This window comes from Adiantum capillus-veneris, chromosome 7 (assembly GCF_014529385.1).
Source record: "Adiantum capillus-veneris isolate H3 chromosome 7, ASM1452938v2, whole genome shotgun sequence".
In the NCBI taxonomy this organism is placed as follows: Eukaryota; Viridiplantae; Streptophyta; class Polypodiopsida; order Polypodiales; family Pteridaceae; genus Adiantum; species Adiantum capillus-veneris.
Genome location: NC_140937.1, coordinates 19,881,951 through 19,896,884, shown reverse-complemented (window position 1 = coordinate 19,896,884; position 14,934 = coordinate 19,881,951). Strand labels below are relative to the sequence as shown.

Here is a 14,934-nt window from a genome sequence, read left to right as displayed (position 1 = left end):
GCAAATGCTGTTGCAGATTCAAGGTCTATTTCAGATGCAAAACTTTCGCATGCACGTTTTGGTCATCTGAATTTTGCCAGTTTGCTGCGTTTGCAGAAATCTGATATGGTTTCTTCTTTGCCGCCTCTTGAAGCACCGGTCGAACATGTTTGTGAAGGCTGTATTTTGGGTAAGATGCAGTGTTCTAAGTTTCTAAAGGATGGTTCAGTTCGGGCCACATGCAGCTTGCAGCTTGTGCATAGTGATGTTTGTGGGCCCATGCAAACTCCGCCCTTGGGTAATTACCTGTACTTCGTGACTTTCATTGATGATTACTCCAGGCATGCATGGGCATTTCCGCTTAAAGCGAAGTCGGAAGTTTCTATATGCTTCAAATAATTTCTGGCTATGGCTGAAAATGGCTCGAAATGTACTATGGGCACCCTCCGTTCCGATCAAGGGGGGGAGTATATGTCTCATGAATTTAATGCATTTCTGGCTAGTCGTGGGATAAAACACCAATGTACAGTGCCTTATACACCTCAACAAAATGGTGTTGCTGAGAGGAAAAACATGTCACTTACGGAAATGGCACGATGTATGGTCAAAAGTCAAGCTTTGCCGCATTCTTTTTGGCTTGAGGCCATCATGTGTGCCACTTATGTACTTAACAGGTGTCCTACGAAATCTTTGCAGTCTATTACTCCATATGAAGCATGGCATGATAGAAAGCCTTCTATTGAGCACATGCATGTTTTTGGCTGTTTGGCATATGCTTTGGTGCCACAAACACAGCGCAAAAAATTGGATGATAAGGCTGTCAAATGTATTTTTGTTGGTTATAGTGCTGAAAGTAAAGGTTATAGGTTGTATCATCCGCAAACAAAACGTATTCTGGTTTCACGAGATGTAGTGTTTGTGGAAGATTCTGTTCAGCCCTTGCTGCCATGTACTAGAGACAATAATGTAAGCTCATAGGACATTTATGACACTTTGTTGCCTCTTTTCAGTGGTGGAAATACAAATGTAAGTTCCAATGAGGTAAATGTACAGCCTATGGGGGTTTCTAAAAATGTTATAGATGAGCATATTACCGATGCAGATGTACATGATGTACTTGATGAGGAAAGACCTGAAAATGAGCAGGCTAGAGGTATGCCAAAATGGCTGGTGCACACTTTGCGTGACAGTAAATTGGATGCACCTTTGTCTAGTCGTACTCGTTCAGGATCTCGCCATGCATCTTATGCATCAGATTGTTATGCTTTGGCTGTGTCTAGTTTACATGATGTTGAGGAGCCTCTGTCTTTTGATAAAGCACAGAATTCAGAAAATTGGATGGCTACCATGCAATCAGAATATGATGCACTTATAGAAAATGACACACGGACTTTATGTGATTTGCCTCCTGGCAAAAAGGCCATTGGTACGAAGTGGGTTTACAAGCTGAAACAGAAGCCGGATGGTGAGATCGATCGCCATAAGGCTTGACTTGTTGCAAAGGGTTATGTACAGCAAAAAGGTATAGATTATGAAGAGACTTTTTCTCCCACTTGTCGTATGACTACTGTGCATTGGCAGCTCATTTTGGTTGGGATGTACATCAATCAGACATTGTTACTGCTTTCTTGAATGGTGACATATTTGAGGAAGTTTATGTAACGCAGCCTCGCGGTTTTGTCATAAAAGGACAAGAGGACAAAGTGTGCAAATGTAACAAGGCTTTGTATGGGTTGAAGCAATCTCCTTGTGCTTGGTATGAGAAAGCTGACAGTCATTTGGTCAAACAAGGCTTTCGTAACAGTCCAACAGAAAGCACATTGTATGTAAAGCGTGAGGGTGATGTACTTCTTATTGTGGTTCTTTATGTTGATGATTTGCTGATCACTGGACCAAATGAGAGATATATTGCTGAATTTAAGGCTGATTTGAATGCTACGTTCAAGATGAAAGATTTGGGGCTGTTGCATCATTACTTGGGTATACAGTTTAAGCAGTGTGATGGTGGTAATGCCTTGTGTTAGAAAAGTGACATAGAGACATTACTATGTAAGTTTGTACTTGAGGATTGCAAACCTATTGCCAGTCCCATGGAAACAGGTTTGAAGTTGAGTCTACATGATGCTGGCGATCCTGCTGATGTCACTCTTTACCAAACTGCTGTTGGCTGCCTCATTTATGTATGCAACACAAGGACAGATATTCAGTTTCCAGTCTCACAGGTGAGCAGATTCATGCATAGCCCAGGGTGTAAGCATTGGCAGGCTGTCAAGAGGATTTTCCGCTACGTTAGTGGCACTTTACATTTTGGCTTGTTTTTTCCCAAGGGGGGATCATTGCCGCCATACTTATATGCTTTTTCGGACTCAGATTGGGCTGGTTGTTTTGACATGCGAGTGTCCACAAGTGGTTTTTTGGCAGGTCATGTATATGATGGTTGAGCAAGAAGCAACCTAGTGTGGCCACTTTGAGTTGTGAGGCTGAGTACAGGGCAGTCTTCACAGCTCGGTTGTGTGTGTATGGCTCAGACGCTTTATGGCTGATTTGGGTGTTGGACAGGACACTGCCAACACTATCTACACTGACAGTCAGAGTGCATTGGCAGTTGCAAGGAACCCAATTTTTCATGCTTGCACAAAGCACATTGAGGTGCATTACCACTATGTCAGGGAGAGGCTCTTAGTTGGAGAGATCAGCTTGGCGTATGTGCCAACACAGGACAACCTTGCAGATCTTTTCACAAAGGCAGTGTGTCGTGAGAAGCTTGAAGCTTTTCGCAAAGCTTTGGGCTTACTCCCCTTTGTGGACTGATCATGTCCTCAGGGCATGGCACTTCCCTTTACTCATGTGCCAGCTCTCGTTCATCGCATCACTCCAGAGGGAATTTGTTACCATATACATATGGTAGTGATGTGTGTGAACACACTAGGACCACCGGGGCATTTTTTCCCTCTTTAGGAGGTTTCCCCCCCCGAGCATTGTATATACGCCCATCACTCTAGGCCTATCTATCTTTCCATTGCACACGAAGTAATACACTCTCTATCGTGTGCCTTGAGCTTCCTTCGTCTTCTCCAAGTTGTGTGTGTCTGTCTGCAACCCTAATTCCAACACACGCATTTGACATCATGATTAGGTCATCAAATGCCTTCTCCAACTCTTTAAAATAAGCCTGAGTTACATACATTATATCCATCTTGTATCCACTTTGCATCCCCACTCATTAGCATCACTCTAGGTCACTTTGTACTCATTTGCATACTAGTTATGATATTCTATTTTCATTAGTGACAAATTCACTCTCTCACATCTCTCTAGTGCAATTAGCATTATGAACATATCATTAATGTTTTCACCATAATGCCATTCAATTTCATGTGGTATAAGAGCCGAGGGTTCATACCTAGGCTTAATTAGTTGTTCTAATTACACACCTAATCACTTTCTCTTTCTATCAAGCATTGGCGTGTAATTAGTTCTCATAATTACACATTTAATCACTTCCTCTTTCTATCAAGCATTGGTAGCAATAAGCTACACAACCGTGTTGCAATTCTCATAGAGGTTAGGCAAATTCATTGCAAGCCACTACCCTAAGTGCACGTGATTAGTAGCAATTAGTGTGTGATTTATTGCATGTGCATTTTATAATAACATTTAGTTTCATGTTTTCCCTAAAACAGGAGTAGAAACTCAAGACAGAATGTGACAGAATCACTGGCTGTAAGTAGTCAAATGTGTCAAGAACGCATATGGTCAACTCACAGGAAAAATCCGACAGAGTCTCCTCTATACAGGGATAAAAATCTCAAACCCAAAAGGACAAAATCAATGCATAAATTGATAAAAACAACTACTGGGCATAAGACTGACGTAACAAACTGTCATGTGACTGCCAACTTAACGTCAAAAGCAAAAGTTCCATCTAGATACATAGCCTATGGCGAGGATACTGAAAGAGGATACTCCAACAACCTGTATCACCAAAAGTGTCTCAACATTCAAGAACACCCCAGCTCAAGAAAACCTCACGTAGATGACCGTCTAAAGGCTGAGCAGACTCAAAACTAGCTACAGCCTCAGAAAGGGTTCTTCCGATTCGAGGCTCAAAAACGGCCGAAAAAACAACCCAAAATGCCAAAAATGGCTCCACACAATGTACAATAGGTAGTAACTACAACTCAACGTACATGAGAAATCACACACAAATAAGCGCCATCAAACTTCTGCATGCAATAAACAAATCCTTGTGGGGATATCTGCTCTCAAAAGAGCTCAATGGCACTATGTGTGCTCAAGAAAGTATGCATTTCTCAACACATGACCATCCGTAGAGAAACTACCACCAAAATGACTGTCAAGAATTCTTGAAAGGCGCTATATCTATGCATCTCTGGAAATCTACAAACCTATAAAACTTCACCTGTAATGTCGATGCAGAACGCTATGCCTCAACCAAAAAACGATCTACGCTCGGATCTCAAATGCTAACTCCACCTGTAATGTCGGTGCTGAATCGACGCCTCCGAGTAGTGTGCTCAGGAAATCGCGTCTCTCGAGAGACCGCTAGCACAGAGAGTAGCTGCTCTCCGTGTCTCACTAATCCAGCAAAAGTGTGTCTTGCGGTGGGAATCGTGGACTCAAGAAAAGTCCAAAGGTGTATGCATCAATAAACCACAAAAGACATACATCCAATCTCTGTCTGTGTCTGAGAATGATGTCGATGCCATAAAAAAAAAAACGATATCGGAGATGTCGAAGCTAAAGAGGATGATGCCGGAGATGTCGAAGAGAGTCGATGCCGAAATTGATGCTGATGAGAGTCGAAGCCAAAACAGATGTCGATGAAAGTCGATGCCGAAACTGAGAGCACCTGAGATGGTGTCGATGTCGAAGCCGGAGAAGTCAGAGTCGAAATCAGAGACAAAATTGGAGAGTCTAGAGTAGGAGAGTGGGATGCCGATGTCGGAGTAACCCACACACACTATGTGTGGTAATGTCTCTACTCTCGCTCTCTCTCTCTCTCTCTCTCTCTCTCCCCCCCCCTCCCCCCTCCCCCGCACACACGCAAAGTCTCTTCTCTCTCTCTCTCTCTCTCCATGTTATACCAATGGGATTGCCTTGGTCTCACTTTGATGTAGCCTTTACCTTCATTATTTTGACCAAACAAGTTTCTAAAGAGAGCTAATGCTGTTGGCTGTCTGTCTCTCTCTCCACCCTTCATTCACACACACACACACACACACACCCCCCATCTCTTCCCGTACACTTCTAGTTTAAGGTTACTTTATAGAACAAAAACTCAGGCAAGCTATGATCCCATGCAAGCTATGTGAAGATAAGTGTCCTTGTAGGAAGAAGCTTAAGCTTGGAACACAATCTTTTTGATTTTTTATTTTTATTTTTATTTTTTGCCTAAGTAGGAAATGTCTGGGTGGAGATTGATCCGCTATTCTTAGTCTCTTCTTCTTGGCTAATGCTGCCAAGTATAGATTTTCCACCGTACATGAGAACATAAATGATTAGGCAGGTCATTGGAATAATGTCCAGTTTACTAGAAACAATGAAATCTTTAAAAATATTACAATTTAAAGATCTAAAATAATGAGAATTGTTATTTTAAGGTGTATCAGCAAGGAAGTATATGTTAGTACTGAAAATTCTCATGTTTTTGAGATTTCCATGACACTAAGCCCATGAATGCTACAAACAACTTGTAAGTTGGAAAATCCAGCATGTAATGATAGAGCTTCGAACTCCTCTTTCGTGCGCTCTTTTCCTCCGTCAGGGAAGGCAAGCATGACAAGGTCCATGTTGTAGCTAGCACGTGCATCTGAATCTTGTTCCACTTGTTTTGGTAAAACAGCTTCCACAAAAATAACTTTCCCATAGATTGGAAGTGAGTTGAGGCAATTTGTCAATATTTTAACACAATTATCATCACTCCAACAATGCAAAATATGCTGGTACCATTCAACAAAAATGTGTTAGGTACATGAAACTGTCCACTTCTAACTTCTAAAAAGTGAAGGACATTAAAAATTGACTTAATGATACAAACCTTCATAAATATAGCCTCGCTCTTAGGAATGGCCTCAAACATGTCTCCTCCCACGTGTTCTACACCTGAATGATGAATGTGGATTTTGTAAAATCCCATGTTAGATATTTTAAGATATCAAATCACCCACCTGATCCTCTTTCTTTTAAAAGCCACATAGAAGAGGCAATGTTCTAGCATAGTTAGCTCATTATAAACTACACAAACACAAGAAATGTTCTCTCTCTCTCTCTCTCTCACTCTCACACACACACACGCGCGCGCACACACACACACACACACACACATGCACACGCACAGTGTGTGTGTGTGTGAAGCATAGGGGAGCCAATGTGTTAGATAATATTAACAGATTGTAAACTATATAACATACAAAATCTCTCTCTCTCTCTCTCTCTCTCTCTCTCTCTCTCTTCCATTGCAAACCATTAAAAAATAATTTCATTTATCAATTTATTGATGGGGTAAAGGCGTCTATGCCTTGCCTGATCGTCCAGGCTATGAACGCCCGTCCACTACTCACCTTATTGTGTGTACATATATACAACAATAAGGAGTAGCTCATTTTGAGCGCTACTCCACCCGCACAACATCTACTCTTTCCCTCTCCCCTTTTCACATGCACACATCGTAACGTATCCGCACCACGCACACATGCATTTGTGCACACGCACGTATTTGTGCACGCGCACGTATTCATGCACACACACTCTTTAACTGGTATCAGAGCTTCTGCGGCGCTGGTTTAAACCAGGGAATGTTGGTAGCTCAAGAGCATTGCAATCGACGAGCTGAGTATTCAGTAGCGCTGGGCATTCAACATTGAGTACCGAGCAAAGGACAATGAGCAGGTTCCAAAATTGAAGTCGGTCATTGTGCTAAAAATTGTGTGCATGCAGCGAGGAGCAACGTTGATCTTGATAGTGTTTGTGTGATGGCACAAAAACACAAAAACACACACAGCCAGTGAATTGCGAGCCAGGTAAAATAGGCAATTGAGGCATCAAAAGCACATGATCCAAAGGTGCTGCTACAAATCTATGCAAGGAAAATCAAAGGCTTGCAGGAGAACCAAAGCAAAGCTTTGAAACTGTAAGTCGAGGGCAACAGGGCACCCTGCAAAAATTGAGAGAGAGAGAGAGAGAGAGAGAGAGAGAGAGAGAGAGAGAGAGAGAGAGAGAGGAACCTATGTGTGTGTGTAAGGATGTGTTCCCACACAAAGATACCCATAGAGCTTGAGAACAAAAATTGAGCATTTTTTCTCTTTGTAGAGTGAGATAGAAGGACCCACAGAATTGAAGGCAGAGAAAGCTTTGGTAGCTTGCAATTGGCCCGCAAACAGAAAGTAAGAGAAAGAGAAAAAGCTTGAAAGTTCCTTTTGGCCGTAGAGCAAAAGGACAGGATGTGTGCTCTCTCGATGCGGACGTGCGCGCACACACAGACGTGTGCAAGTGTCGACAACTAAGCCTACATCGGTCTGACATTGGCGGTTCTCTCTTGGATGTTCTTCTTCGCATCGGCAATTTGTATTGGCTCGACATTCGCAATTTGCATTAGCAGTTACGACCTCGGCGAGCGCTTCCGTCCGTCGACGAAAAGCGACATCGACCCTCTTTTCTCCGCTTCGATATAGTGAGAGCGAGAGAGAGCAGTTGGGATCTCCTTCGGTGTAGCTTCACCCATCGACTCCCCTCCCATGCCCCATTCCATAATTGTTTTTGCTTTGGCGATTTTCCCCGGCATTCCGACATCGACACAGTAGGAGACAAATGAGCGAGAGCAGAATCGACTCTCCTCTACCCGCAATCCGGAGTGGCCCGGCTTTGACATAGTCTCCATAGCATTTTGGATTCGACGGTACCCCCATTTTCTAGCTTCGACCGTACATACCGGTGCATAGCGACTGCAAGGACCATTCTGGAGCAATTTTTCTCGTGGGCACGGCTCTCGGACGGGGATTTTGACCACATACAGCTGGTTGATTGTGCTATGTGTTTGTGTTAACAACCGGCGTCCACTTCTAGTAGTTATGGGCCGGGCTTGTTGATCCAATAGGAAAAGGGTAAGAGTGATCTAGTATGAGAGGCGCACTCTAACTAGAACATTCAAGGGTTAGTTGGCCAAGCATGGGCGTCCAAGTGTGAATGGGCGAGCTCATATAAAAGTCACCTAAACCTAAAAATCACTCGTTCTCTCATTTGTGAAATTGAAGAGTACTCTTGCTCCATCTCCATATTCTTCTTCATCTCCTTATGTGTGCGTGTGTATGCGAGAGAGAGAGAGAGAGAGAGAGAGAGAGAGAGAGAGAGAGAGAGAGAGAGAGAGAGAGAGAGAGCATTGCGACGGCACAACGGCGGCGAGGCAGTTGAGCGCGGCACGGCAATAGCTCCCTGTTCTTCGCGGCGAGGAATCCTCCACGAAGGCAAGCGTAGGGCAGTGAGTGACATACCCTTGTTAGATTAATCTGGTTGTGTGCTTGCAGCTATTTGTGGCTCGCACACAGTGTACGGCAAGTCCCTTACTTTGACACGTGCGATAGATGTGCACATTTTTGGCGCCGCTTCCAGGGAGATGCCCTGCACTAAGCTCGAATAACACTCTATGCTGCTTTGTGGTGCAATGTGAGATGTAGGAAAGGCAGAGAAAGAAGGTGTGTGGCTGTTGACAAGGATTTGTGAACTTTGTTTTTGCTGCAGTGTACTATTTTCTGTTAATAAGGTGTTAGATTTAAGGTATTAGATCTATAATGTTAGATCTGTAAGGTGCAATAAGTAGACTTTTTAGTTAATTAGTTGCTATAGTACTGTGTTAAATAGTGTGTAACAGCAGCTATGTTAATTGCAAGTAGGTAGGTTAGGACGCGACCGCAGCAACCTTATCCTCCAAAAAAATAAAAAAATAATTTTATTTATTTAAAAGAAAGGACCGGAATCGGGAACATTCCCTAAGCCCAAGCCCAAGCCCAGGCTCAGGCCTCAGTCACCCTTTGGACTTACTTATTTTACCGTCACGCCTAAGTAAAATCGACCCTTTTGAGGACCATAGGAGATTTGGGTAACCAAATGCTAAGCTGTAAAGCACACCACGACCCCCTGAGCGATATGCTCGTTTTGAGCTATCACATGCTCTAATCCAAAAATCGATCGTAAGAAGAAATTAAAAAACATAAAAAAACGGGGTGCAAAACGCCCAAAAAATCAAGTGGTTAACCTTCGAGGGTATTCGCCGTTGCTTGGAGGGTGCCAAAGGCACCCGCATCTGCGCTCTAGTCATGTGCTAAAGGCCGAGCAACTAGCGAGCACTTCAACTTACGTGGGTTTTCAGTACCCACCTACCTTAGGTTCCGGGCCCTTGGCGGGGAGCCAAGGTAGTACAACCCAAGACCCAAACATAGCGGCGAGTGACTCTTCATCTGACTACGATATTATGGAAGGGCATCCTACACCAAACCCCGATCAAGTAAACAAAAACGTACCTATCTGGGCCCTACACCCTGGATCTAGTGTGTTTAGTCGCTTTATAGAAACCTTTAGTAGAGCTAATCACTCTGAACCTGCGGCTAGTGAAGTTAACGAAGGTGATGGAGAGGTAGATTCACCTTTGATATTTTAGGAGGAGCCTATACCCCTCAAAAGTGTCCACGTTGATATCCTATCCCTTGCTTTCATGGAAGACCCTGCAAAGCAATCACCCCCCGAAGTTCTACTATCCGATGGTAGGAGTCTTGCGCAGGTGCAAAAAGTTGAGCGCTATATGGAAGTGGCTAGGGAGAGGGAAATGGAGAGTTTCCTAGAACAACGCCGAGCCATGAAGGGAAAGACCCCTGGGACAATAGGAATTCTATCACCTGGAGTTTTGGTACAGTCTGAACTCACGAGTAGTAGTTTTACTTTTCCAAATCTAGCTCATCTGTCTCACGGAGACACTACGGCTACGATACCTACTCCGGTGATGAGTACAAAAAGTACACCTTGGACTTGTTTGTTAGCACTGCACCGCTACCTAGTAGCATAATGCCCCCAACAATACCTACAGGTGTGCATCAAGCCTATGTACCTGTCGCACCTCATGCCCACGTCGTAGCTCCCACACCCCCAATTATGCCAAGGGCTTACACTCCACAATGGAATTATTTGAGCTCTTATTCAAGTGGGGCCATACCATTTAGCAATAACATGTCGTATCCGGCACCGGCTATGCCTAGGGCCACACCTATGAACTTTGGACCACCACATGGTACACCATCATACGAGGTATGGGACCCGAGGGCCACACGTATGCCAAGGCCAAGGCCAAAACTCCCATCCCACATGTAGTTCCAGGAGCGCCTGCATCTACAGCCCCTATACCTACTTATTTAGGAGATTTGGAAGCATTTGCTCAAACGATTGGCAGCATTTGCTCAAACCATCGGTCGATCTATTGCTGAGATAATGCGTAATACGCTTGATAGAGAGTCTAGAAGTAAGGCAGTACAAATAGCCAAGCTCACACAAAAATTTAGTGGAGATGGGGATGTGAGAAAGCATATCAAAGTGTTTCAACAAATATGCGATTCTCTAGGAGAACACAATGACTTGCATAAGAGTAATGCTTTAAGCCTAACCTTAAGTGGGAAGGCTAGGGATTGGTATAGAACCCTAAGGGGTGGAAGAAAAAACGATTTACCCTACTCTTAGGAGACTGTTCTTGAAAGAATACATACGAGAGGGAGTGATTTGGGGTGTAGTCTCTTAGCTCCAAAAAGCCCAACGAGAGGAAGGAGAGTCAGTGAGAGACTATATTAGTCGCTTGAAGCATTTGAATTCTCATTGCAATCCAAATGAGCGCTTCAATAATAACCAATTGTTTGATAGATTCATTAGGGGATTACAACATGAGGATATCTACAATGGCCTAGTCATTAGAGGTATCACCACTTGGGAAGCAGTGACCACCAATGCGATCCAATTGGAGGATAATTTAATGATTCAAGGAGAAAGAGTGTCTGTTGAGCCTAAATCTACTAGCTCTCAAGCATCGGGGCATCCAATGACCCTAAAGCCTATTGCTAAGGAGCCAAAGATATATAAGATGACTTTAGCAGATCTCACCAAGGCCCATTAGGAAATTTCGGAGGTCATTTGGAGGGCCTTCTAAGAAAATGTATTTTTTGCACTCTCTCTCTAGAAAAAATGGCAAATAAAAGAGCTGGGTCTTTCATAGTAAAACTTCAAAAAGTGTACTTTAAGTAGATTCCTTACTCTTCTGAACATTCGTTCGTAGTGATTGAGGGATAATCCTCTTTTCAGTTGCATTGAATGAACCTCGTCAATATGGAGGGAATGAGGCTAACATGGAGGGACAAATCCGCAGCCGCTATTCACTTTCCATTAAACCTGCACATTTGGCTAATGGCGCACTCCTCAAATGGCACAAATGTTACCCAGAAATGAGCCAAATATCACCTTCACATTGATTTGGACAATGAGTACCAACCATTGATTAAGCGCAGTAAAACAAACACACATATACCTCCCGCTTCCATAGACACGCTCAGAGCTCAAGGAGCTAAACACATAGATATCTGGATGAGAGGCTCTCTCTACCCTAAGAATCCAATAACTAATGCGTCTCCACCGTTTGTCAATCCTACAAGCTTATTGACCTTTGCTGGTGATGGAGAAAAGGGCCTTCTGGGTTATTGTAAATCACTTACAAGAGAAGCTGAAACTTACAAGAGCATTCTCCAAGCTCAACAATGTGAGATTGTTCGCCTTTCACATTTACATTCTACAGATCAGGTTACCATTTTGCAACATAAAACAGAGGTACAAGAACTGAAAGGAAAGGTGCGAAGTTGTCAAATGAAGGACACCATCTTGGGTGGTCGTATCCGAAAGAAGAAATTGCGCAATCTTGAAACATTGCAGGTTGCATCAGGAGGTCTCAAGAAAAGAATCCGAGCATTAAGGTGATGCTTCTTGGTTGGCTACATTGTCTTAGTTAAGTAATCTTTTGTTTTTTCTTGTTATGCATTGTTTTCATGTGCCTAAATAGTGTTAGTGAAGCAAATTTTCTGTTATTTACTTATGCATTGTCTTCATGTAGAGATTCAATCTATCCTGACAAGGAAAACATTGACCCCAAAGCCAATATAGGAAAGAGATTGAAGCCACTTATAAGTAGAAGCCTGGCAGCAGATATAGTACATGACAAGAAGTTTAAGGTCCTACAACGAAATGTAGTGGACCGCTTTATTTCAGAGAACTCAGTGCCTGCAAAAGAGATACAAGGCACACTTGATTCACTTGGTGTAAGCAAAAGAGGATATTCGGCTATCCAAAAGTCTGTCTCATCCATCTTTGTTAGGAAGGGTATAAAATCCAAACTTCTACCATAAGCCTCAAGTGTTTGGAAAGAGAGGCTTCAGCTTAACGAGGCTCAGGGAGACTATCTTGGACAACCCTTTCATATTAAAGCAACTTACAGTGGCCATGGAGCAAACATGGCATATGATGAGTTCAACAATATTTTTATGGACCTGCGGATATTACAGAAGAGAATGGTGGAGTTTTACAACATCACATTTGAAGAGTCACGTGGGGTATTACATTTTGTGTTAAAATTGGATGAGTGTGAGCTTGTTAAAGAGAAAAAGCTAGAGCGTGTTACTATTACTTTAATGAATAGAGCCCTCTCAAAGTGTCCCAGTGATGATCCTTTATATTTTAGTGTTCAATCAGAATCTAACATATGGTGGCTTGGTGCGTTTGAGGTAAGCGAGATTCTCAAGTAAGCTCAAATGTTCAGATCTACTTAAGTCTCATTTATTTTCTGTTGCAGGTAAAGAAAGAAGATCATGAGATTCTATATTTGGTGTTCCATCGAACTAATATTCCGGAGGTGATTGATCGACAGACTAACCAGGGAGAGGTTCTACGTCTAGATGGAAGGGGAGACTTTCAAGTTCAGTGGCATCTTGCAGGTGACCTTAAAACATTAAAGTGCATGTATAATTGTGGAATGGGTGCAATGGCAAAGTCACCGTGTTTGTTCTGCATGGAGCCTGCAAAGGTCATGGACCCAAAGTGGTGGAGAAAAGCTCCAACACGTCACATTGAAAATCCTGCTTTTCGACCGGTTTTGAAAATACCACTTGTGAATGTCCACATTTGTACAATGCATGCCCTTTGTAGAATTGTGGAGAAATTGGTCTACTTATACATCGGGTTTGCTTGGAAGATTAAGAACTCCGCCGAACGACAAGTAGCCCTGCAGTGCTTAGAAATGGTACTGTCGGATATGGGGCTTCATGGTGGCAATGTGAAAATCCAGCGGGATGAAAAGAGATCAACTGCTGAGAAGGATGTCCCATGCAAACCATCCATCGGTGGGGTGAAGGCACGGAGGTTTTTATCTAAGCCCCAAGGTACAAGAGATCCAAAGCTAACAAAACATGGAAAAATATATAACACATCTTATGTTAGCAAGGTAGAGTATCAGAGCTGGAAAAAGCTACATATTGCAGTCAAAGACCACGAACCAACTACTCGTAACGCGAAGGCTGAGGTTTGGCGATCAATAGACATCCTATTTTTGATGTGCGACAAAGATGACTGGTCACAAGGTGATATGAACAAGTTCAAGGAAAATCTCAACCTTCTGAAAAAATCATTCAAGACAGCATGGACAGACACCCAGATTACTCACTACATGGTATTATCATGTATTTCTTTCTCTCTTATGTGCAAATATGTGACTGTAAAACATTCTAACTAATCTGTTTTCATATCCAGCACATCATCTTCAATCATTTGCCATATTTTATACAGAAGTATGGGAACCCGGCAATATGGAATACCCAAGGGATGGAAAAGTCTCATTACATGGCGAGAAATGCTTATTTCAGGCACACACGACATGGTGGCTCTCGAATCAAGGCTAACAGTTTGAGAGAACTATTTGAATGGTTCTATCGTAGAATCATTCATCGAATGCAGGCAAAAGAAGTCTTGGCAAATTCAGCAACAACACAAGCCATCAGACATTTACAACAACAAAAAGCTAAAAGATCAATGGCATACAACAACTCCGGAGCTCATGAAAGTCAACGAAGGTGGAGAGAGACAATGGTGTATGTGAATCACAAGTGGAGAAAGATACTCTGAGTGGATGACATTGTATAAAATTTATGTAATACATGATCTTATACAATTGCTACTTGAAGTGTATCAAGATTTTGCAGGTTCAATTTTGTTTTTTGGCACGTCACCCTTGTAACGAATCATGAGATGTTTTCCATACTCTAAAAGTTCATATGGGTTTTGTCTACCAAGAGCTAGTGCCATTGCTGTGTAGGTGTAGTAATACGCTGCCCGACCACCTGTATAGCCTGGGCAGTAACCAAAACAATCTCTAGCAAACACTTTGTCCACAAGAATGACTTTATCTGCACTTTTGGGCAGCACCGGTCCACCCAAGAAGCGTGATAGTGTCTTGAATGTGTAAGTTGCTATTGAACCCTCTTGTGACATGGAATTGTGAAAAACTACTATCGGCGACTCGCAAAGCTTTGAAAGGTACTATGCTAGGGCCGCATCCCTTCCTCGATACTCTCTTGTCCGGCGCCGAAGGAAGTCATCCTTGTCAGTAATCCAAGACTGCACATACAATGTCAGAAATGACACAAAGAGAGAGAGAGAGAGAGAGAGAGAGAGAGAGAGAGAGAGAGAGAGAGAGAGAGAGAGAGAGAGAGAGAGAGAGAGAGAGAGAGAGAGAGAGAGAGAGAGAGAGAGAGAGAGAGAGTTACCATGAAGCTCTCATCCTGCAGAAAGAGGTTTTCTTGCCACAGGTCTACAGATGTAGTTGACCCCTGACCTAAATGGTTAAACCAATCGTCCACTTCTTTGTTA

The 14,934-nt window shown here is 42.9% G+C and overlaps 1 protein-coding gene across 1 annotated transcript in view; it reads right to left on the bottom strand.

The window, feature by feature from the left end:
* Nucleotides 1-5,495: 5,495 nt before the first annotated feature.
* Nucleotides 5,496-14,934, bottom strand: part of LOC147453524 (desmethyl-yatein O-methyltransferase-like) — a 25,713-nt gene continuing 16,274 nt past the window's right edge. Inside the window, exons 2-3 of the mRNA XM_086517160.1 lie at nucleotides 6,041-6,105; nucleotides 5,496-5,942 (exon numbers count right to left, since the gene is read on the bottom strand). Coding sequence (XP_086373286.1) covers nucleotides 5,643-5,942; nucleotides 6,041-6,105 — 365 coding nt within the window. The 3' untranslated portion in view covers nucleotides 5,496-5,642. The remainder of the gene's footprint in view (nucleotides 5,943-6,040; nucleotides 6,106-14,934) is intronic.